Here is a 22,603-nt window from a genome sequence, read left to right as displayed (position 1 = left end):
TCTGTAAAGCGAGTATATGAGAATATGTGAAAAATGTCCGTTGTCCATCTTAACCAGGAGTCCGTATCAGTAAGCGGGTCAATTTTAGAGAAAATATATCAGCTTTTCGTTGGGACAACGCCCTAGGGAGGGGGGACTCCGCATATGAAAGTGATGGGGATGCTCGTCGTCTCGCTTAGGGGTGTAAATTTCGGATTTTGGTCTCATTTAGGGTGTTCTGGGCAAAACGCCATCATATTTAGCCGTGAAGGACTCGTTTAGCGTTGCACGCGAAAAAATATAAAAATATATATTTGATATGTATATTTTTAATTCGTTTTATTTACTCCATTCATATAATCCAAGTCTTCTCATTTGTCTATGTTTTAACATGGTCTCTTTTAGGGGTCACAAAAAGCTTGGAACACGCCCAAATCGGTCTCCTTTAGGGATTTAATTCAAAATTTCCAACGAGCATCCCCACCCCTTTCATATGCAGAGTCCCCCTCCCCACGGGGGACAAAGAAACTGTCTGTTATATACGGGTGCCCGTAGAGCGGGGTTCCACTGTGAGAAAACATCAGTGACAAACGCGGAATTTTCTCGTTTTTGCCTGATGAAACCTTCCTCTTTGGTGGCGTTCAGGAGACCTATGTTACTATGAGCTACTATGTGCACGGCCCTGGGGCTATGAAACCGCGCGATGCTTTCGTGGATGTGACGTTGCCAAATTAAAATTTCGCAATAGTGTTTGGGAAACCGGCTACAGATTTAGGGACTTTGATCGATGATCTGCGATCACCGCAAATTCGAAAAACGCAGGTTAAAGCGGAACGTGTTTATACACAATCAGAAAACAATGAATGGACTTATTAGGCAATATATTCTTTAAATATTCATGTCCTAATCGGCGTCTTGTTGCAATTGTATTATCGCCCCGATTCAAGGTCTGCGAATGCAGTAAAAGCCTGCGAGTAAGAACTCGGTTTTTAAGAACATGTTGGGCGAAAATTTGCCAGTTAGGCCCCCTTTATAAAAGAAACTGATTAGTCTAAACTTTGAAACAAGTTCTTATTTTCTAAAATGTAGAAAAAAGATTTTGTACACTTGGGCAAATAAGAAAAGTCAACATGCTTTCAGGAGACAACTGACACTTAATACTGCCAATAATATTTACTGCCAATAGGCCATTACCCTTTCCTAGCCTGCGAAAACAGACTTTTCTCCTCGTTCATCACGCGAGGAGAAATGGCTGTTTTCGCAGGCTAACCCCTTCCCAGATTCGCGCGGACAACGGTTCAAGAGAAGGCGAAGGAAATGGGGCTTTGATTGGGGCTCAGTATTTCTAACATGCATTTTGATACTGGCGGATAAATTTCTAAACGAAAGTAAAGTGAACAATCAGAAGTAAACAACCTTTTTCATTTCAGTTCACACAGTTCTACAGGAGGCGACTGACTACATGTAATCTAAGCTACAATTTCATATTTCTAGGAATACAAAATTAAAGGTACACTTATTTGACAGAGGAAATGTTGAACAAAATATACTCGCATTTCATACAAAAATTCAGTTGTAAAACAATTTAAAAGCCTACTTATTCATACTCTAAATATTATTCAAAGAGGTCTTCCTAGATTAATTACCTAAATGTAAGATATCTGGGATCTACAATGATGAAAATGCAATTCTGTACAAAAACGGCCGCACTGAACTCATGGATAACTTTTAATTATTGTGTATTTTATAAGGAATTTACTAAAATGCAAGTGGCCTTAAAGAAAGGAGGGTTAATTCAACTAATTTAGTAAGATTTCAGCTTCAAACGTACACCTTCTCACCACTCACACAAGAGCTAAAACGTGTTTTGCTATACAATAAAGACCTTAGGCTTCGAGGACGAAATTTCACTTACAAAGATTTGTTCGCGTATTCTAAAAAAGTATACCCCCCGGAAAGCTCATTGTACTTTTTTCGCGGGAAGAGTTATTAGGGCTATTTTTATTGAAGGAAGTTAAGCCCCCTCCCGATCGCAAAGTCATAGAACTTCCAGCTAAAACTCGTAGTAGAACGACCACGGCTATCACGCTTTCCCGCCATGACGTGCGTTCACGTGCACGCGCTGAGGAAAACTCGTTCTAGAGGTCGTCCTCGTCTTAGAATCTTAAGGTCTCTAATGTTTAACATTATTGACCGATGACTGACAAGACAGAAAAAAGTTCCACTGTAGTAAACACGAGCCACAAATAGTTTAGCCTTTCAAGTTTTATGTCAGTGGTGTGCATGGGACTGAAGTCACAAGTGAGCGATTTCTGTGTTAATAGGGGGTTCCTGGAAGAACAGGATACCCAACTCTTACAGTTCACTCAGAAGAAAAGCAACCAATCTGACTCGATCCTTGAAAGCAGAGCTCCCTAGGCGATATGCGAGCTGTGCGTAAATAATTATAGCAAGTCTCCGCATTAACTTTTCATTTACAATTTTCAAAAAAGTTTTCAGCTGAAGGAAAAAATAATGCTTGAAACTTGGGGCTAACCGAATGAGTTCGTAATGGAAACAGTGTGTGTGTGTGTGCAGTATAACCAGCGAACCATCAGAAAACAACGATAGCTCAAACAAGGAGAATTTTGACTAAAAGTTATCGACAACCGTTCATGGTCTCTTAGCGCCCTTAGTCTTACCCAAGGTGCCGAGGTTTTTTTTCTTTCCCCATTCCTGCCGTGCGCACAGGTTTTTTCACCCTAGGTATTTCGAGAACGCATCTCTGGAGTTAGGGTATCTTAATCTACGAGTGGCTTCTCACTTTCTTTTTTCCAGCAGAGTTAAGCCTATGCAAAGACGTTTTTGAACGACGCTCTTCAAGCGGAGGTGCTCTTATTGCATTTTTGGACAAGGAGTTAACCCCAATTTTCGAGCACTTTTGAAAATTTGAAAGCGTCAACGTTTATTAACCCTTTAGGTGCCAAGAGTGACCAACATCAATTTTCTCCCAACAACATCAGCAGATCATCAAAATTAAAGGTTATGAGAATTACTTAATTGATTACCAAAGAGAGAACACTTTGATCTCACAACTTTTCTCAAAAGAAATGTATGGATATCAGTCTGGAGAATTTGCATGTGGATCTTGGGGCTTAAAGGGTTAAAAGGGAAAAGACATCACTTCCGGTTGACGTGACTGGCTCAAAAACGCTTGCTCAACTCCCTAATAAGGAAAGAGCTTGACTGAAATAAAAGACGCGCGAAAAAATGGGGCAACACAAACTAGAGCTATGACTCCTCGCGGAAAGTGATTTTTTACGTGTCTCTTTACCATGAAAACAATTGAAGTTCTCTTAGTCCAATAATTCCTGTTCACTTGGCTTCGTTTTACAAAATCGGGTCCGCCCTTTTTGAAGTAACTGATCGCGGTTTTGGGAACCTGGATCTCACAAAATTAGACAAAAAAGCATGGCCCTTTTATGTCAAGAAAAGCCCAGATTCATGCTACAGTGAAGTGTGTCTTTTTCTTGATCAAAGCGTAGAGAATATTTTACATAACTATGAGATATAAACAACGAAACAAGTGGGCTAAATTCTTTAAACTTGCGATCATTTTTCCAGTTTTAAATATCACTGTTACCAGAGAAGTGAATAAAAAAATGTTATCAAAGAAAATGCTAACAATCCCTTTTCAGTTTGTCGAGTGGACGAGTTGTACGGCTAGCGTCGGCGAGACTTTGATTCCGAGGGAAATTTACAAAGGATAAGAAAAGTACTTAAAACCAATATTGTCATTTTCAGTTTTAAAGTTGGATCTGTTGGTTTACTGAAAAAGGTTTTTGTGTTTGGAAACTGCAAACTTGTCCGCGCTATTTGTCAACATCAACAAGAATTTTGCTCTCTTTTGAATCTTCAACGAAAATGCTCAATATTTTGTTTTACATTAACTGAGCGAAGCCTCGCGCGCTGATTGGTCGAGAGCTATGGTCTATGAGAGTATAGACCATGGAAATGACGTAACATGTCATGCAGTGTGGGTTGTTTTGTTTTTGGTTTTTCGTAAAAAAATAAATGTTATTGTGAAAAACAAATCGACCATAATTTTCCATGGTCTACACTCTATTAGACCATAGAAATGACATCACAAAATGTTCAAAACTTTGCAGTGAAACCACTCGCCTGCGGCTTGTGGTTCCACTTGAGGTTTGAACATTTTATGACGTCATTCTATAAGACCGTAGACCATGGAAAATTGTGGTCGATTTGTTAATCACAATGGAAATATAGTTACACTTATACTTTGTTGCCTACGATTCCAACGAAAGAAGTAACTTAAATTCTAGTAAATAAAAAGAAAAAAGGCCTTAAACGATGTACCGTGCCCAACGTTGACCAAACAAACGCGTTTTTTCCCAATTTCCTCTTGGCTCACACTAGTTTAACTCAATTATTCTCACTCGACTTGCTCACCCGTCGCTCGCCCGCCCGCCCGACAACTCTCAGTCCCGCATTGTACAATGTCAGCAATGGCCTGATCTTGGCTTTTTCTGCAATCTTAAAGAGTTTGCTCGCAAAAAAAAGCGGCCACGTAGTTTCGTTATTTATACAAAAAAACACCAGATAACAGCGAAAGGCGACCCCAATATAAGACAATACACGTGTTGATGGAGGAAGTTTTGATCTTGGTTCCCAGTGGAAAGAAATCAATTAATGTTTAAGTTGCGTTTAAGTAGATAGAGTGTTAGAAGTTTTATATATCAACCCTGGATACATTCTGCCTGCAACGTTCAGCGTTATTTTTAGCAGCACGGCCATCACCCAGAGCCTTCATGATAATTTCAACGGACGATCTCTCAAACAAGAAGGGCTTTGATGTTCTTTGGCGTAGTATCATCGTTTAAGTGCTTCGTACTATACCTAGAACCAGAAAGAAAGGGGGCCTTGATTAGATGATCTAATTACGAATGCTAAACAAAAAGCTGAAACAACGGGCACTTTCCATTCAGCCCAAAATTCCGGAAATTTCGGTTACAAATCAAATGGAACGGACCATCCGTTCGGTCCGACCGGAATACTTGGGACAACCTTTGAAGATGGTGCAGTTTGACCGGTCCGGTCATTTCTGTCGGTCGGACCAAAATGTCCCTTTTCATTTGAAAACACTGTTGGCCCAGTACTGCTCTTTTGCGTCCTGCTTACAAGAGCAATAACCAAACAGTAACATGTGGTGGCTTGGGTCAGGTCTGTGAAACCGGCATGTATCGTTCCATTGGGGCAAGTGGGTTTTCAGAAATTTCAAACCGGAATTTTTGTTGAATGGAAAGCGCCCTTCTCGTTTCTAAAGTGTCGAATTGATGCACCATGATCCGAGTGATCTTGGATCATGAATGGCCGTTTTTATACCAAGGACGCACCATCCGTCAAGACGAAAAAAAAAGGCACTTTATTTGAGGACACTATTGAGGACACTATTTTTTACGTCTCCTACCGGTGACGGGACCGCCATTTTACGTGGTCAACCGAGCCACGCGAAGGTCCTGCCGTTAAGGCAGTACCTTCAATTCTCGGTTATTTTTAAGACCCTGAGTATTGGTCCGGTCCAGGGAATCGAACCCGCTACCTCCCGCTCTGCAGTCAAGCGCTCTACCGACTGAGCTAAGGCTGCCGCGGTAACTTGGGCAAACACTTTGTAGTTCGTCTGGTTACGAGTCTCAAGTATAAGGACGGGCACAAGACGCATTATGCGTCCAGACGAACTCAGTACCTTTCGTAGTGCGTCGTTCAAGACGTCTTACTTCAAATGTTTGCCCAAGTTCGCCCAGACAGATAATACGACTGTAGTATAAAAACAGCCACAGATGCATTATCCGTCTGGACGGATAATGGTCCTATAGTGTAAAAACGGCCAATCCTAATCCGGATCATCCCAAAGGAGCCACAGAGAACGATAAAGGTATTTCTCATAAGAGTGTCGAAGTAATTTCGTGACTGTTTTGGTTTGCATTGCTATCACCAGTTTTGTGATTGGTTAAAATAAGTCCGGGCCTTTTTTTAATAAACTAGACAGGTGTATAACAAACACCAATAAAACATTGTGATTTGCTAGTACACGTTTTTCTTTTAGGGTTCGTACTCTTTTGAGTTTGAATCAAACGACAAGCGAACTCGATTACTCTATTTGGGCGGCGCCACAATAAAAAGCTTAATTTACATTCCTTGGTACAGATTTTCGTCAGGCCACAGCCCTGGATATACTCTGGGTGCCAGAGATTTTTCCTGCGCGGTTTTCGGACTTTGTCATGCTCGTGGCCTCGGTCTACGGCCGAAGATAAGGCAGCCTTTCGCCGGCACCGAAGATTCCCGAAGATTCACCGAAGATTCCCGCCACACGCGAAAAAAAATCTCTGGTACCCAGGGTATCCTGGATAAATTTAAAGAACATAACACCTAGGACTAGCCTGAAATTCATCCAATTGCTTCGAGTCGTTTTCTCCAGTAATAACGACTCGAAGTAATCGGATGAAATTCAGGTTAACCTAGGACTAGTTTGGTCTATAACATTATGAAAGCAATGGTCTCTGTATTCTTCCTTTTTTGATAATTGTGTGTCCTTACCATAGCAATCTTACAGAAGTGTTTAGAAGTATGATCTAAGCATTCTTACCGTAAAGCATTAAGGAGACCATCTACCGAACCTTGTTGTTGATCTTTTAACACTTTTATTGTTGCTTTTATCTGTAATACCAAAACCAGACATCATTAACAAGTTACATACGATAAAAAAAAATTAAATAAAGCACAACGTATATCTGAAATCAAGACGTTATGGTCCCATATAATTATCTTGAAAGCTTTTTCTTTATGAAAAAACAATAAGGGTTTCCAGAAAGATTTCAAAATGCCAGGTACATGCAGTAGGACACTTCCGAGTTCCAAAAACCCTCACTTTCAAAAAGGGGCTAGTTGCACAACCTTTCTTGTGAAAATGAGTTTTATTTGCATGAGAATGAAAAATGATTTCCATATCAACGGCTGAGCACCTACCCTCGTTTTGAAACAGAGGCCCGGGGGAACTCGGAAATGGCCTATAAGTAGACAGGTAATTGAAAAGCTAAGATGTTCTTTTTTGTCCTATTTTCATTTTTTTCCTGCGAAAGTAGCCGGAGATCATGCTCTTTATAGTAGCCAGGGGTAATCCCCAGCCCCTGGCCTGCCCCAAGTGAAAGCCCAGGAAAATAATTGCTTCTTGTTGGTTAGAAAAGCAGATGAAAATACGTGTGACCAATTGCTTTCGAAACTTAAGCCCACAATATCTATCAACTCAAACTAATGCAGGGTTCATAGTAAACAGTTTAAAATTGTTTACCATGAGTGTTCATTAATATTGAGAGTCCTTGTAATTGTGTATTCCCGGAAAATATCCATACCCCCACCCCCGCACCCCCCTTCAGAGGGGACTTTTGATTTAGACCCCAAGGACAACTATCTGTCGCATAAGCCGTGAAAAACAAACTTCAGCCGACCGTTAATAAAATATCATCAATCAAAACAATAATTCTTATTTTAAGACCGTTAACAGTACAACTCCTAGCTTGCTCAACAGAGAGGCTGTTATTTTTTGATAACTCACCAGCCTCGGAAAAAAGACCTCGAGAAGCCACTCCCCACCCCTTCGGAAATTGCGTCCTGTTGGACCCCGCTTCCCTAGGAATTTCCATCGCCGTCCGTAAGGGAAGGGGTGGGCGGTATGGATATTTTCTGGGACTACATATTATTCAAGCCCTAGACTGGCACAAAAGTCGACTTTTTATATGGCGAATTCACGAGACAACCCAACAAAAACGGACTTAAAGAAACTCTTTTTAAGCCCTTTCAGACACTGATTAAAGAGAAAAACCAAATCTCAGTTAAACAGAGAATGTCAAACGAAATGGTGCCGCGCGAAAGTCCGACCACCAAAGAGGTTTCATGTGGATGGATAATTAACAAATTGGATGAGGCTGCTGAGTATCATCTGAAAAATTATGGAGTAGGCCTAGGCGGATACTGAACACCCTCTGAGATCTCCATAATTCTTCAGATTATACGAAAGCCGAATTCAATAGTTGTTTTATTGACCATTCAAAATAATTCCTAGTTTAAAAACAAGCTAATACATGCAAACCTCTATCGATTTTAAGTTCATCTTCAGTTACTTGTTTATCGGCAAGTTTAGGAGATAAAGGGTTGCTCAGTACTGCAAATATTCTCCAAATAGCAGATGGTGTCCGTCAAGTTATCTTCTTGCTGTTCTTACTATATTTCTAGCCAATAGTTCGCCCATTTCTTCCTTGTGAAACGAGTGAAATGTTCCGTCATTTTGTACTCACTGCCAAAACAACTCAACCTCGTCCTCAGGTCTTCTCGGTTAGCGGTTCAATGATCTATCAATTTTGCTGCACAATTGACGTCATTTTTGACAAATCGCAAAATTCTTCCAAATTTGGTCGACAGTAGCTTGTTATGAGGAATGAGTGGGATTTTCGCTAATCAGAAACGGAGAAATATTTCGAATGAATAATAAAAATTATTAGAAGTAGATTTAAATAATAAACTTACATCTATAGTTGAGTTTTTAGCGAATGCTCCTATGGGATGTACATGATCATAAAGAATTATAAGACCAACCTGGAAAAAATACATTTCATTTCAATTACACATTTCCACAAACTAGTATTTTTAAACGAGATTCATTACAGCTTGCCTAGCGCGCGTTTCCGATCGAGTTATTTCACGAAAGCTGATGAACTCGCCTCGACAAACTGCTACTGCTAGGCAGGCTACAATCTTGGAGAAGGTAAACGGAAACGGAAACCACTCCCCACCCCCACCCCCACCAAACAACAACAACAACAACAACAAAGAAATCAATGATGGGAAAATGGCGCGTTTTGGACTTCGGGTGGTTTCATCCTTGATAGTTTGGGGGGATGAGGGGTTTGCTGTTCCATTTTAATCTGTCCAAGACTGCAATCTTGGACAAAACAAATGGAAAATTTAGCGACCCCCTGTCCCCTCCCCTCCCAAGCAAGGCTGGGAAAATGGCGCATTTTGACCTTTGGGTGGCTTAGTCCTTGATGTCAGGGGGACCGCATTGGTGAAGAGAGATTAAGTGGAGCAATGTTTCTTTTTAAGGAAACAAACTGTTGGTGAGGCTTGAAATTGGATCTGCGGATCCAAAGTTCAAAACGTTGGCCGCTTGGCCACCAAAACTCCAACTAACCCTCGGTAAGGCAGTTTGAACTGACTTGACTGCCACTTGAAGATTTACCACGTTTTTTTCATTCAGCTGTAGTTGTGTTCCTTTGTTAAAATCACCTTACTGAATCTCCTCAAAGCAAGGTGAAGGGTTAAAACCCAGAATCACTAAACAGGAGCTTGAACATTATGTTCTTGAAAAGTATTGTATTATAGGAGCAACTCACCATTACACGAAGACAAAAAAGATACGTTTCTTTGTTTGCGATTTTCGAGGGAAACTCCCTACAAGAGACAAACAAGATTTTGTGATTATGCCGCAAAAAAAAAAAAACAATTATAAGAAGCCTACGACTTGAATTGATATTGGCAGAGAATTTAATAGTACACTCATGGTGAACATTGTGTATTGCTGTTTAGGCTGTGGTGCACAAAGGAAATGCAAAACCATTCGTGACAGCCACTCACGACTTAATGGGTGTTAAGCAAAATACAAACAAAGACATTTAAGTTACAATTCATGGCTTCAAGGTTTTGCACATTTTAACACAACACAACACCCTATGTTGAATTTAAATTTATTGTCAATTAGTAGAGCAAAGAACATAAAGTACTCACGGATCTTCTAGCATTGTTCTGCATAGATTTGCTAACACACTAAGGAAATTTGTTGTATTTTCTATGGGAATAGATTTGTTCTGAAAAAGGGAAAAACAAAAAGAAAATTGTTAAAGAGCGTACAACTGATAAGTTTCAAAAGATCATCAGACAATGCTTCCCTAAGAAAGTTTTTAGATTTTAACTCCCTAAAGTCCCCTTTCCTATTCCTGGGTTTCTGAGTCACTGAGACAGGATATTGGCTAGTTTCATTCTCCTTGGATGAAGCAGATTATTAATATTATTATTTCTAATGCCTGGAAGTTGGAAGAAAAGCTACAAAAAAGAAAAAGAACATCAAATGGTTTGGACAAATTCTGTCCAAACCATTTTTCCAGATTTGAACTTTGGAAAAATGTTTATTATGAAAAATCTGACTGATTTCTAGTTGAAACGGGTGTGGATATGCGCCTAAACTGTAAACAGTCCGTTGCCCATGTGTACTTTAACCCTTCAAGTCCCAATGGTGTCCAACATCAATTTTCTCCTAACCATATCCATTGATTGTCAAGAGATTTGGTTATGAGAATTAATAAATTGATCACCCAAGAGAAAATGCTTTGGTCTTTCATCAAATTCTCTCAACTTACTCTTTAAGAAAATGTATAGAGATCAGTTTGGAGAATTTGTACTTAAGAAACTTATAATGAGCACTTCATACCTCTGTGACAAACTTTGATGTGGCATCACTGAGGATTTTTAAGATAGGAGTGGGATAAGCATAAAATAGGGACATCCTGTTGGCCATTTCATTTGAAACCTGAATTCCTTCATTGTCATCATCCTGTAAAACACAGTGAATGTTGGTAATAAATTAATTCATAGACTTTAAGAAACAGCAAAAAAAAAGAAAACTTGGCAAACTACTCATTCTCCCGCAGCCAACACCCCCTCCCCAGCCCACAGCAAAAAGTGAACAAAAGAAATTACAGGTGTAAGATGAAATCCAATAGGAAATTGAGTAATTTCAATTTTCACTGGACAAAACCTTGTACTAGAATAATTTCAAGCATATTGCATTCTTTTTCACACTTTTCAAGGGATATACAGTAGAATTTACTGTATATCCCTTAATGTAATAAGTTGTATGAAATAACTCCAAAGAAAAGTTTCTTATAGGAGCTCAAAAAAAAAAAAGGACTTCGAAAGCCTCAAATTTCACAAAATGAAATCTTATGCTTGACGATTTTACTGGTGTTTTCTCAATTCCTGTTCAACGAACTGAATTATGAAATTTATTTTTTCGGGCTATCATAAGAAATTGTCTTTGGTGTTATACAGATGACTAATAATTACATCTATATAGCCCTTGTAAAGTGTAGAACAAGAATGCGATATGGCTTAAATAATCTGGTACAAGGTTTCTATCCCTGAAAATTAAAATTACTCAATTTCCTAATTATATATGATGAATTCTTAAAGTCTCAAACAGAGATCAGAAACTAGCAGTTTTTTAAAATATTCATGTGTTGCTTCAAAAAGTAACCATGCCCTATGCTGTTTCAGGATTTAGGTGGTTTAAAATGAAGGGGTTTTACTTTTGTAATTTTTGGGGTATTTGACCCAGCCACAATAATAAAAGTAAGCAACAACAACAATAAAAGTGTAAGCATCTTACTGCATTGGCCATTTTTCTTCTGCTTAGTGTTCTCCTGTAGTAACTAAAATCATTTTGAATTGCTGGATTTGTCATCTGAAATGTTAATGAAAATAAACCATTAGAAGAGCCAATGTTTCACACGAATTCCACATGGGCATGATGACTACACTGCTCGTCTGCTCATGGAACTAATATAATGTTGCTTTAAGCTGACAAGATCAGTTCTAACAGCCATGGCCCAAATGTTCAAAAAGTGGATGACACCATAAATCTCTATACAGTAAATAGCATTATGGTTGAAATTCCTTATACTTGTCTGCGGGGTGGTGATTAATTTTCAGAATTTTATACATGTAATGCCATGAATACATGAATTCCCAGTTCCTTTCCCTTAACAACCTACATCAAGGAGGAACAGTAATGCCTAAAATTACCTTTAAGTCATCAAATGTAAGTGTAAAGTCGAGAATTTCTGCAAACTGCTTTGCAAGTGCCTGTCAGAGAAGGACAAAAAATACCATATGATAATGCTCTTTCCTGATCAAGATTGGTTGTCAAGATGACTGGATATCCGCCAAAAAATTTAAGCCCCAAACTTTCGTGAAAAAGGGCATGTCTATGAACATGAAAATCATCAGTATTGCTTTCTCTAGTAAAATGTTTCCCACAATTCAAGGAAATTTACAGCTTCTGCTCAAAGTGTTCTTAAAGATAAACCACACCCCAATTGAGACTGCAATTTTAGAGTGGGGGGGGGGGGGGGGGGGGTGGCAGGGAGTGTTTTTTTTGGGGCACCTGTTTTTACAGGGGAAAGTTACATGAATACTGTGCTGTTGTTGCTTTCTGATATCCACAGTAACACCATTTTTTTCATGATTTATTGTTAAAAAAAGAACTTTTGGACGCCATGGAAATAGTCCTAGCACCAAACTGATTCCAATCGTTTCTTGTCTCAAAAGGAAACCAGCTTATTTAGACATTGTGATGGCAGAAATTACAGCCCTGAAATACAAATAGTACTCTTTTATCTTGTTAATTTTAAGATAAACACCTTAGCACAATATTGGAATCTAACTGGACATTTACAGCTGGGTGTTAATGTGCAACATTTTGCAGTCTAGTAGGAATTCAAAGTTGTTTTTGCCCTTCGTGAAAACAAACAAACAAACAAAAAAGAAAGTTTGTAGAAAGGTGGAGGGGGATTAAATCAGAGAGAATGGTACCTGCTGTCGTTCAAGGTGTTCCAGTGGTGTCTCTGGTCCAGAACAAAGTGCATGAAGAAGTTGCGGCAAAACAGACTCTACAAACACAACAGACAGTACAGTTTATAAATATATGGAATAACGAATAAATGAAAAGCATATTTAGGAGCTGCAGGGTCAAGTATTAAATGAAAAAAGACCATTGCAGCAACTAATCTAACAGACATAGCTTTAATTTTCCATGACTTTCCAGGCCTGGAAAATGAGAATCTCAAATTTCATCACTTTACAGGTTTTCCATGACCTGTACAAACCCTGTTGTGGTTGATAACAGGAAGTGGATGCTAACGAGAATTGAATCACAGGGGTTCTCTTCTGAGAAGCAGTCGGGACTCATCCACTTTATGAAATATATTTTTTGCATGCAATGTTTAAGTTAACACATATAGAACAGCATTGTACATACAGCAAATATAGAGATCGATCAGACTATACATTAAGAAGTCCCTTTCAAGAGTTTAGAAACAATAAAAATGGTTATCCTCTAAAAGTGGTTGCAGTCACAGGAGGAGGTGAGTTTCAAGAGGTTACAACTGTAATCCTTCAACTGGGAAAAGGTTATGGTGTTTTGGAGAAGTGGTCACTCATGGGAGGTAGTCACACATTGAGGTTCAACAAAAAGGTTGAATAAGCATAAAATAATAGTGAAGAGAGGATTTTGGGTGCAAACACACAACTACTCTCATGCAACTCTCTCTCTCAGTCTATCCTCAGGTGTGTAGCTACAGTGAAAAGTTATGTCACTTACCAACTTCTAAACCGTACTCATAAAACATTTTCAGTTTTCCAACAAGAGGTACCACTGCCTTCCAAGCTAATTCTTGAAGTTGTTCATCAAACGCATTTGAAATTGCCTGCAGCCAAATATGGAATGAACCAGTTAATCTCTCCAAACCTACCATCTATCTTCGTCTTGTTAAATACAATACTAAATATAGTTTGGAAAAACGAAAGGTGGAAAACACTAAAAACATCACGCACATATTATTAACATTAATTGCTTGAAAGACGAGCAGATGGACTTTACAACAATTAGAATTAAAACCTTAATTTCCTTGGCAGGAAGATGGAAAGTAGGGGAAAAAATTAATATAATGTAGTCACCAGCCCATAGCCATTGGAACAAGCTACTATGGGATTGTTTTAACTCTACATGTATCAAAAAATTGGTACATTCAAAAGCCAAGAAGGCAGATGCAAATGCAAAGTATCAGTTTTGTTGTATGAAGTTAAGCTGTGTCACTTAAACAGTGTGCAAAGAAAGTTGTGTTCGATAGCCCGGGACGAGTGGAATTTGTTATTTGGCTAGTGAATTCTGTTCCAGTGAAGTTTTGTTTACGGGAATAAAAATTACCAAAGACCTGTAATCAATCCTGCTCATTAAAAAACAAAAAGTTCAGGCTAGTTAAAATTACTCTTGGGCTCATAAATGCTAGCTGCAGCTTGTCAAGGGATGTCGCTAAGCGCCGGCTAAATTTTGGTTGTCCTTCGACTAACTGCAAAGCCGTACCCAAAAGGAATAAGATCTGGCACAGTAAAATTGAGCAATATGTTTCATTTTCTGATAATAAAATAAATACCTGTCTGTTTACAATATTGTCATCGGAATTATTGCTCATGCAGATGAAATAAAGGTCTTGTTTTGAGCACTAGTTTCGTGCTCACCATCTTGCAAACATAAAGCTTAGTAACCTCACATGAAAGTGAGTCTAATCTTGGTACCAGGTCCTTTCCAAAAAATGGCACATGGCACATAGCATGAGAAGATTGTTGAAGAGTTATTTCCAACATTGCAAAAAGATGTCGTTTCACTGATTTGTCAAGGCAGAAGAAAATCCGAGGAAGAGAAAACGCAACCAAGTCAACATAAGAGGTTTTTTCACAGAAAGGGTACAAGGTTATTTTGTGGAAGCTGTAAGACAGGAAGAGGAAGCAAAACAAGCTGAAGAGGCTATAAATTTCTTACACTTGAATTCTAATGAACCAAGTGGTCACAAAGACAGTGATGATGACAGTGATTCTAATTACAACACTTTGGAGGGTCCTACAACTCCTCATAGGACTGACTGAGACATCAGTTATTAGGGTTACCCCCAGTATAAGGTCACCTCAATACATGTACAAACATTTGGATGTGTGCCATGTACATGTACATGTATATCCAGGGCTTGTAGGGTTTTTTTGGACAAAAAATTGAAGGACTTTTCAAGGACTTTCTAGGACAAATTTCGCATTTTGCAAGGACTACCTTCAGCGCAAGAAAAGAGCCTTGATTCCATGTCTTTTTTTAGTTCTTCCGCATCAGGAGAACTTTATCCCGAAGGTCTTTGTGTTTGCTCTTTTTCCTTTGCAGTTCTCCTTACACTATTTAGTTGGCATTGAAATTCAAGGACTTTCAAGGCCTTGAATTTTTATTTTAAAATTCAAGGACTTCAGGCGATTTTCAAGGTGCATGCATGTGAACCCTGTATATCACAGACCTCAGGCACCCAAAAAACTTAGACCCCCTGGATGTCTTTAAAACTCACACCCTTAAATCAGTGTTTTCAAATAATCAGTAATGTGAAAAACTACTTGCTTTGAAGCTGTCATATTGAGTAATTTTAACTTTACCTAACAATAATTTTTGAAGTTTTAGTGACAATTACTACTACCAGATTTTCGTGAAAAAATAATACAGTCAACTCTTTCTAAGACAGACATCTTTGGGACCGGTACTAAGTGTCCATCTTAGAGAGATGTCCGTCTCATAAAGAGTCAAATAAAAGGAGTAAAGAAAGGCAGGGACCAACTCTAGGTGTCCGTTTTACAGAGGTGTCCGTCAAGAGAGAGTCAACTGTAAACTATTATTACTGTGGAAAGGAGAGGTGTGTTGCATAATACTTCTGCTATGTCATGAGATAGCTACAGCTGTACATGTACATGTACTGTTGAAACAAACAAGTCACACCCTTTGGCCATAACAAGATTGTGACATGACAAAAGTATCAAGCTCAACGCCCCCACGCCCCCCCCCCCCCCCCCCACCTTCCTCCAAGAAAAATACCTTATATGCATTCTAACATTGCAATATTTGAAAACATTGATTTAGGGTCTGATTTTCAAGACATCAAGGGAGTCTGACTGTTTTGGGGGCATGAGTTTTTTGGGTTCTAAGGTCTGATTTCTTTTTTCTCACACACCTTTGGAAGACTTGCACAGCGAGTATGAAAAGTTTTTTGAATGTCTCAGGGCTGTCATTAAGAGGCAGGGGGCGGAGATTTCCCCCAGCTACTTTCATAGGAAAATAGAGGAAAAATAGAACCAAAAGAAATCCCTAGCTGATTTATTTCCCTCCTAATTGTTGTCTTTACCTGGCAACTTCAAATCGTAGTGACATCCCTCATGTCTGCAATTAAAAACATAATATGCAAATTTACTTACTTGTCTTATCTCCTCATTAGCACCTTGATAACTTCGTAACTCTTGGAGAATCCGATGTGCTTCATCCAATACACTTTTTACCACATCATAAACTCTCTGCTCTGGCTCAGTGGGAGAGGCATCTACGTTAAAAAAATATATAGTTACAGTACATACATAAATCAAAGGGCTCTATGAGCCAACTTGTGAATCGATTGGAGGTTTTGGGTTAATCTGTTTAAAAAGTAACATTTTAAAAGATGTTTGTGTTAGGGGGAGGGGGGAGGGCGGTCTCCAGTCAGTTAAGGGTAGCTGTGTCTTGAGAAGGTTTCATGGTAGTAGAACTTATAGATAAACTGCTCAGTAGGTTTTGACTCACCTACCACAGTCAGAGAGTTTGCCACCTGAATCTGTACTGTCATTGACACTGTTTGTGACCCAATTTTAAGGTTAAATATAAGCCGTCATTTAAGATTTAGGAGTAATGAAAGTCAGATTTTAGTACCTTCTGTTTTTAGACTGGAAAACTATTATAACGTTTACTGTTGGGTACCCGAGCATGCAGCGTCCTGCAGTGGGCACTTAATGTTAACTTCACATACTCAATAGTAATACAAATAAGGGAATAATTATTTAAGGTTTTAAGTGAAAATTTTCAATGATATCCAGGCAATTACACGCACATGCAGTAATTTCAATGAATCACCAACAATTTTATTGAAGGCAATACAAGGCAGCTTAAACAGAGATCTTGCGAAACTGAATATGACACGTACCAAGGAAACATCAATGAAAACGTCCACTCCAAAAAATAAATCCAAATTTCTCCAGATTTTAGATCTCCAGAGGTTGGCATCTCTGATTTGCTAATCTCTCACTTCACAATGTTTGGCATTGTTGAACAATGGCACGATACAGTGACGTGATACACTGTAACTCCACATTTGTTGAACAAGGGCTTCACATCAGTTGACAGACAAATTCTGATCTGTGAGTCACTAGCTTCAGAAAGGAAATGGCTTACGAAATGTGCCCAAAAGTTTCCAAAAATCTTGGTGAAATGATTCTTTCTGCACACTCTAAAAGTCAATCACTCAGTAATATTGAGTGGATTTGTAGGAATTAATTGTGCCAGATTTGAGCAGGCTTTTCTTAATTGTGCTGTCCCACACCCACGCTCCTTATCAGGAGTCCTGTAAAAGTAAAAAAAATTTTGCAGGCCCGTAACACCAATCCAGTCTCATCTGCAACCTTTACATGGCCAATAACTAACAATGCCCTTCAACGGAGTGCTGAGCTCAATAAATACTTACTTTCAAAATCTAAGAATATGTCTCCTTTGCCTCCACTTGAATCCTGATCCTCCCTTGTTAACAGTCTAAGCAGGTTCCCCATAACAGGATGCTTGACATGAACTGGTAATAACAAAAAAAAGTGAATAAATAAATAAATAAATAAATAAATAATAATGATGATCTTATCAAACAACAATCACGTGTGCTTCACTATATTATTTTAGTATATACAATCAGTGATCTTGGCATTCTAAGTAATCTGATTGGTTTACTATTTTGGACTACGACATTACATATTCACTGCACTCATTTGGTAAGTTCATTTTCAGCTGGTTAAATTCACTGGTAGTTTGCCTCTCAGCTATATCTCTCCCTAAATTCTGCATACCTTTGGCCGAAACTGCTCCCAAAGTTACTTTTTTGTTCATGTTAAGTGATTTGATAAACACGAAAATGAATTACCTCTCTTTTTTCTCAGCCTGTTGAGCCAAAAGCGAGTGAGACACTCAAATAACCTCCCGCATGACTGAAGACATGAGACAGGAGAGGCACAAAAAAAGAGAGACTACCACCAAAGCTTGAGAGAACAATGTTTCATGGTCTAGTGATTTTTAGGTGTATAAGTGAAATCTAATTAACCGTATCCAATATTGAAAAAAAGTTGACAGGCCAAGCACATGAAATGTGACCTTAGAGTTTGCTTGAACACCAGAAGTTTTTACGGGGTTTTCTTTCTTTTCTTTTTAACATATAAGTTCTACAGTGCAAAGAGTCAATTCTAAAAGAATTGACTGAGCAAACCTTAATTTTGGTCGCTAGTCTCACATTTAGAGGTCATGAAGCTACAGTCTCAGTCAAAATGGTTGGGACACTTTGGGGTCTCCTTGTCCCCTCAATGTTGGTGTACAAGATTTGGTGACCAAACTGCGATAAACAACTTTGAGAGGGACGAGGGGAGCACGAGAAGGGAAAAAACAGCGTTTGGTTAAAGTGTCCCAACTATTTTTGTCTGAGGCTGTGTCAGGGAGGAATTTGAAGGCGTGTTGACAGATACAGAGGTTAATCTGTAGGTCAGTCACAAGCGACGGGCTTTTGGTTTGTTGGGTATCCATTGTGTTTCGCGAACGTTTCTATAGCAGTGAACTAAGTTATTTGGGCATAACAACATAACACAAAGAATGACCAGTTCGCAGAAATTTCTTGGGCAGAGTAGAGTATTGTAAAATAAAAGGAACTGAGTGTGCACTAAACCGTACACAAATAGCTTTCTAGTGCCCGATTGATAGCGTGACAATATAGCACGTGCATACTATCTACGTAAGATTCAGGGTTTTCATATACAGAGAGGCACTCGAATGTGCCATATTTCTAAAAAAAATGTGTGGAGAATAATAGAGAAGGCCTCTTTGCCAAGAAAGAGTGTAGGAACAAGGTTCAAAGGGACGCATTTCTAACTTAAGGGCAAGAGGCGAAAGACAGCTGAAAGAGCGATTAAGCGATTACGAGAGAAAGGGGGAAACTTTACCTCAGTTTGGAGGAAAATGCAACAAGCCAGGATTATTCCCAAGACCTATCAGCGAGAACAGTATCCCGCTTTCTAAATTTCTAAAGATACTATTGACTACAAGCGCGTAAAAAGGATGTCCAACAATAGTGTAACTGTTTGGTCTGACGCCAAAGTTTCTTAATGATATTCCAGGCTACTGCTGTGAAATCGACAACTTTTTATGAGTTGTTTACAACATATGTTAATTTGGCCTTGCGCCAAATGGTGACATCGGTTCTCATTCTTTACCCCAAATATACACCTTCCTGAATAACTCTAAAACAAACTACTGTGCCATAAATGTGGGACTTGAGGTACAAAACATGAATCATATAAAACGAGGACACTACCTATCCTTGAAACCTCCAAAAAAGTGTTCTACTCAACGTGTACACGGGTCATTAATTCAATTAAGATATTTATAAGTTTCTTTCAGCGAACAATCGTGTCACCATGATCAAAGTTTTAATAACTTGTCTTACATGTATCAAGGCGATATAAACCTTGGCTATTTCAATTGAGTATGAAAGTACCTTATCCTTTTCTTTCTTAATCCATTATATATACCAGAGAGCTCTTAGAAAACGCCCTGGATAGTATGGTGACCCGTTATGGTGACCTGTCCAATCGTGTCTCCACCGGTACAAGATATTCGCGGCAAGATACACAGCCTGCGAAATAATGCGTGCAGTTTTGACTCATCCATTGTTCACTCTTTAACCCTAATACGTAGAAAGCTTTTTATATACGTAGAAAGACTTTTTTCCTCTATTAATTGTCTTCTCTCTTTCTATCCTTGAAATCTTTAATGTTTTTCCCGAAAAAATGGCTCCGAAACGTGCATATACCTGCCTAGCGATTTCCCGCCACTAGAGCCAACGAGGAGTCACATAACTAAAATTCCTCAAAAACACAGTCTCAGTCAAAATGGTTGGGACACTTTGGGGTCTCCTTGTCCCCTCAATGTTGGTGTACAAGATTTGGTGACCAAACCGCGATAAACAACTTTGAGAGGGACGAGGGGAGCACGAGAAGGGAAAAAACAGCATTTGGTTAAAGTGTCCCAACTATTTTTGTCTGGGACTGTAGTCTTTTTCTCACATATTGATAAGTCATTTACAGCGGTGTATGTTTTCAATAGGATCACCCTAGGCCTAGCTCTTTTGTTGTTTGCAGGATGTTGAATTCTCACGGAATAGTGTTCTACATATCCTAATTGTAGCTTAACCAAAGCCAAGCCAACTATGGAGAATTGTGCTGTAAGTCAGTCAATATTGACATTCTTTCGGTGCCGATTTTTTGCATGAGATATAAAGCGAGTATTTGGACCATAGCGAGATGTCCTGTAGTTCATCCATTGGTAATTGCTAAACAGTCTGAGATTCTTCCAGTCCATGCCACTTTCTTTTACAAGTTCTAAAGCAGGACAGCAGCTTTGAAACTAAAGTGTTCCTTGTCAATTGCTACTATGGTTAAGTCTTAGTGAAGATTTTAATATTATATTTGTGATCACGTCTAGTCCCAACATGAGAACTTCTAACGCTTTTCTTTACTCTAGCTCCGTATCTAACATTCGTATTTTTGGGAAACATAACAGACATTAGTGCAGTGCTTCAGCCATCATCATCTTGTCCACAGTTTTGATTACTGACAATTTGTTGTCAACACCTCTAGTATCAGCTAATCATAATTGGTGTTGTGAGGCCTATGTTTATTATTACTCATCTGCTCTAGCTATGAGCAGTCTCTCGTTTTTCTTCTTGGGCTGCTGCCCTCGTTTCTCAAATCTCACAGCTTCGCTGAGCTCAACGCTCGTGCACACTCCTCTCACTAAATCTGAAGAAAAAGAGAGACTGCTCACAGTCTATATGTGTGTGAAAGATTTTTAATAAACAAGATAATCTAAGCACATGTAATGGTACAAAGCACATGGTACAAACAAAAATTACTTTTTCTGTAACATCCTTCTAAGTCATCTAATGTGGTTGTTTTTTCTGACTTGTAATGACATTTCATTTCATCTTTAGTTTTGTTCTAGCAATAACTACTACATCATGAAGTAAATTTTTGCAAAGCAGATTTTTTTCTGGTAATTTGTTTTTTGGCTAGATCTATTTGATGGATCCCCTCCAAAAAAGACTTAGTGCCATGTCTGTGTTTTCCCAAATAAATAAATAAATAAAAATAATAAAATAGTAAAACAAATCATGTGAGGCTGGTTAGAGCACTTTCGTGTGTCCTATAACAGTACAGTAAGATCAGGTGAGAAATTAATGACACTTATCAGATGTAAGAGGTGGGCAAAAACCATTAAAATTGATGTACTGGAATTAACAATGAACGAACTTCATAAATTAAAAGATTTACTTGTACAAGCATATACCTAGTAACTGAAACTAGAACTGTCTCGTGTCAATTTAAAATTCAAGCTTTTTTTAATAAATGCTTTTTGTCCAGGGAACAAAATGTAAATGAAAGTTTTGAGCAGCTTGGAAATTACTAAGTCTCCTCTCACTTTGTGAGCGATCGGTTTGCTATAAATCAATCCTAATTTGGTAACGAGCCATAGAAAGCTTAATGGAAAGAGAAATGAAGATAACATTTGGGGGCATTATGTGGGGGCATTATGTGGGGGCATTTGCATTTCACAAGGAAGTAATAGTAGAGTATAAACCAATTGTAGATACCAGAGACAAATGACACGCTTGAACACGAGTGTTTCGAAACATAAATAAGCTGTGCAGCTGTGTTCGACTGTTTCGACGTTACAAATTCTTATGAGTGGTTATAGGAATAAGTGGTTTCAGCTCGTCCTTCTTACCTTAGCGTTAAAATCACTAAAGTAATTCAATTATATGGAATTATTGAACAGGAAAGAACGTATAAACAACACGTTCGATTTAGTGAAACAGACATGAAATCGAATAGCTCAGCTCGCCAAGCTCTACTACTCGCTCCACTTTCACAAATAAACCACGCGAGGACATCGAAGCAAGGCGTTTGAGACGTTAAATGGGCTCGATGTATCGCAAAATCATAATTAAGCAACTAAACAATGGCTATCGTTGGAAGCAGCTTAACGGGAAGATGAGTAGTTCTTCTTGTAAAACACCAGCTAGGATTTTACAAACGCTAAGGCTTACCTTCCTCCGACCGGAAAGGGAAGCGGGTTTGTCAGCGAATAAGCGAACCCAGACGTGCACAAAACTGGGTAAACCGTCTTCGCCGTTGAAAAAGCCAACGAAAGTTTTATCCAAGCGAGTCAAACTCCCTTTGTTCACCTAAATGCTAACACCAGTGACTGAAGGAATGACCTCTTCCTTGTTGCTCGGTGGCGCTTCCAGCTTCAAATAGCGAAGGCACTGAAAGGCGCCTTTCCACGCCCTCCTAGCCCATAATATGATAGGGCTCTTTCAAGTTGGATCCTTCCCATGTTTCGGTTCGGGTCCAAGGGGTTTTTTGGGACCAAAATGTTTTCGGGAGCTTCAGTTTGCTTACTTTCGTTGTTTCAGTTATTTGTAAAGGTTTCCTACGTTTTAGATATTTTTTGAAATAAGAAAAGCATTTAGAAGTTGTACCTTTTCACGTGTCAATTGTGTCAAAGCTGATAGAACCACAGATTACCCAGCCTCTGTGTTTGTAT

General features: G+C 38.8%; 1 protein-coding gene across 1 annotated transcript; it reads right to left on the bottom strand.

The window, feature by feature from the left end:
* Nucleotides 1–1,382: 1,382 nt before the first annotated feature.
* On the bottom strand, nt 1,383–22,335 carry LOC140951631 (CYFIP-related Rac1 interactor B-like). Its single transcript, XM_073400927.1, has 13 exons — nt 22,104–22,335; nt 17,433–17,534; nt 16,141–16,262; nt 13,466–13,571; nt 12,679–12,755; nt 11,890–11,949; nt 11,474–11,548; nt 10,517–10,639; nt 9,817–9,896; nt 9,426–9,483; nt 8,560–8,628; nt 6,626–6,696; nt 1,383–4,878 (listed from the first exon to the last, which is right to left on the bottom strand). Exons 2-13 carry the CDS (start codon nt 17,512–17,514, stop codon nt 4,815–4,817), a joined length of 987 nt encoding a protein of 328 aa, XP_073257028.1. The 5' UTR covers nt 17,515–17,534; nt 22,104–22,335; the 3' UTR covers nt 1,383–4,814.
* Nucleotides 22,336–22,603: the final 268 nt, after the last annotated feature.

Source organism: Porites lutea, chromosome 11, assembly GCF_958299795.1.
Source record: "Porites lutea chromosome 11, jaPorLute2.1, whole genome shotgun sequence".
Classification (NCBI taxonomy): domain Eukaryota; kingdom Metazoa; phylum Cnidaria; class Anthozoa; order Scleractinia; family Poritidae; genus Porites; species Porites lutea.
The sequence above is the reverse complement of the archived record's forward strand: the minus strand, read 5'-3'. Positions and strand labels throughout refer to the sequence as shown.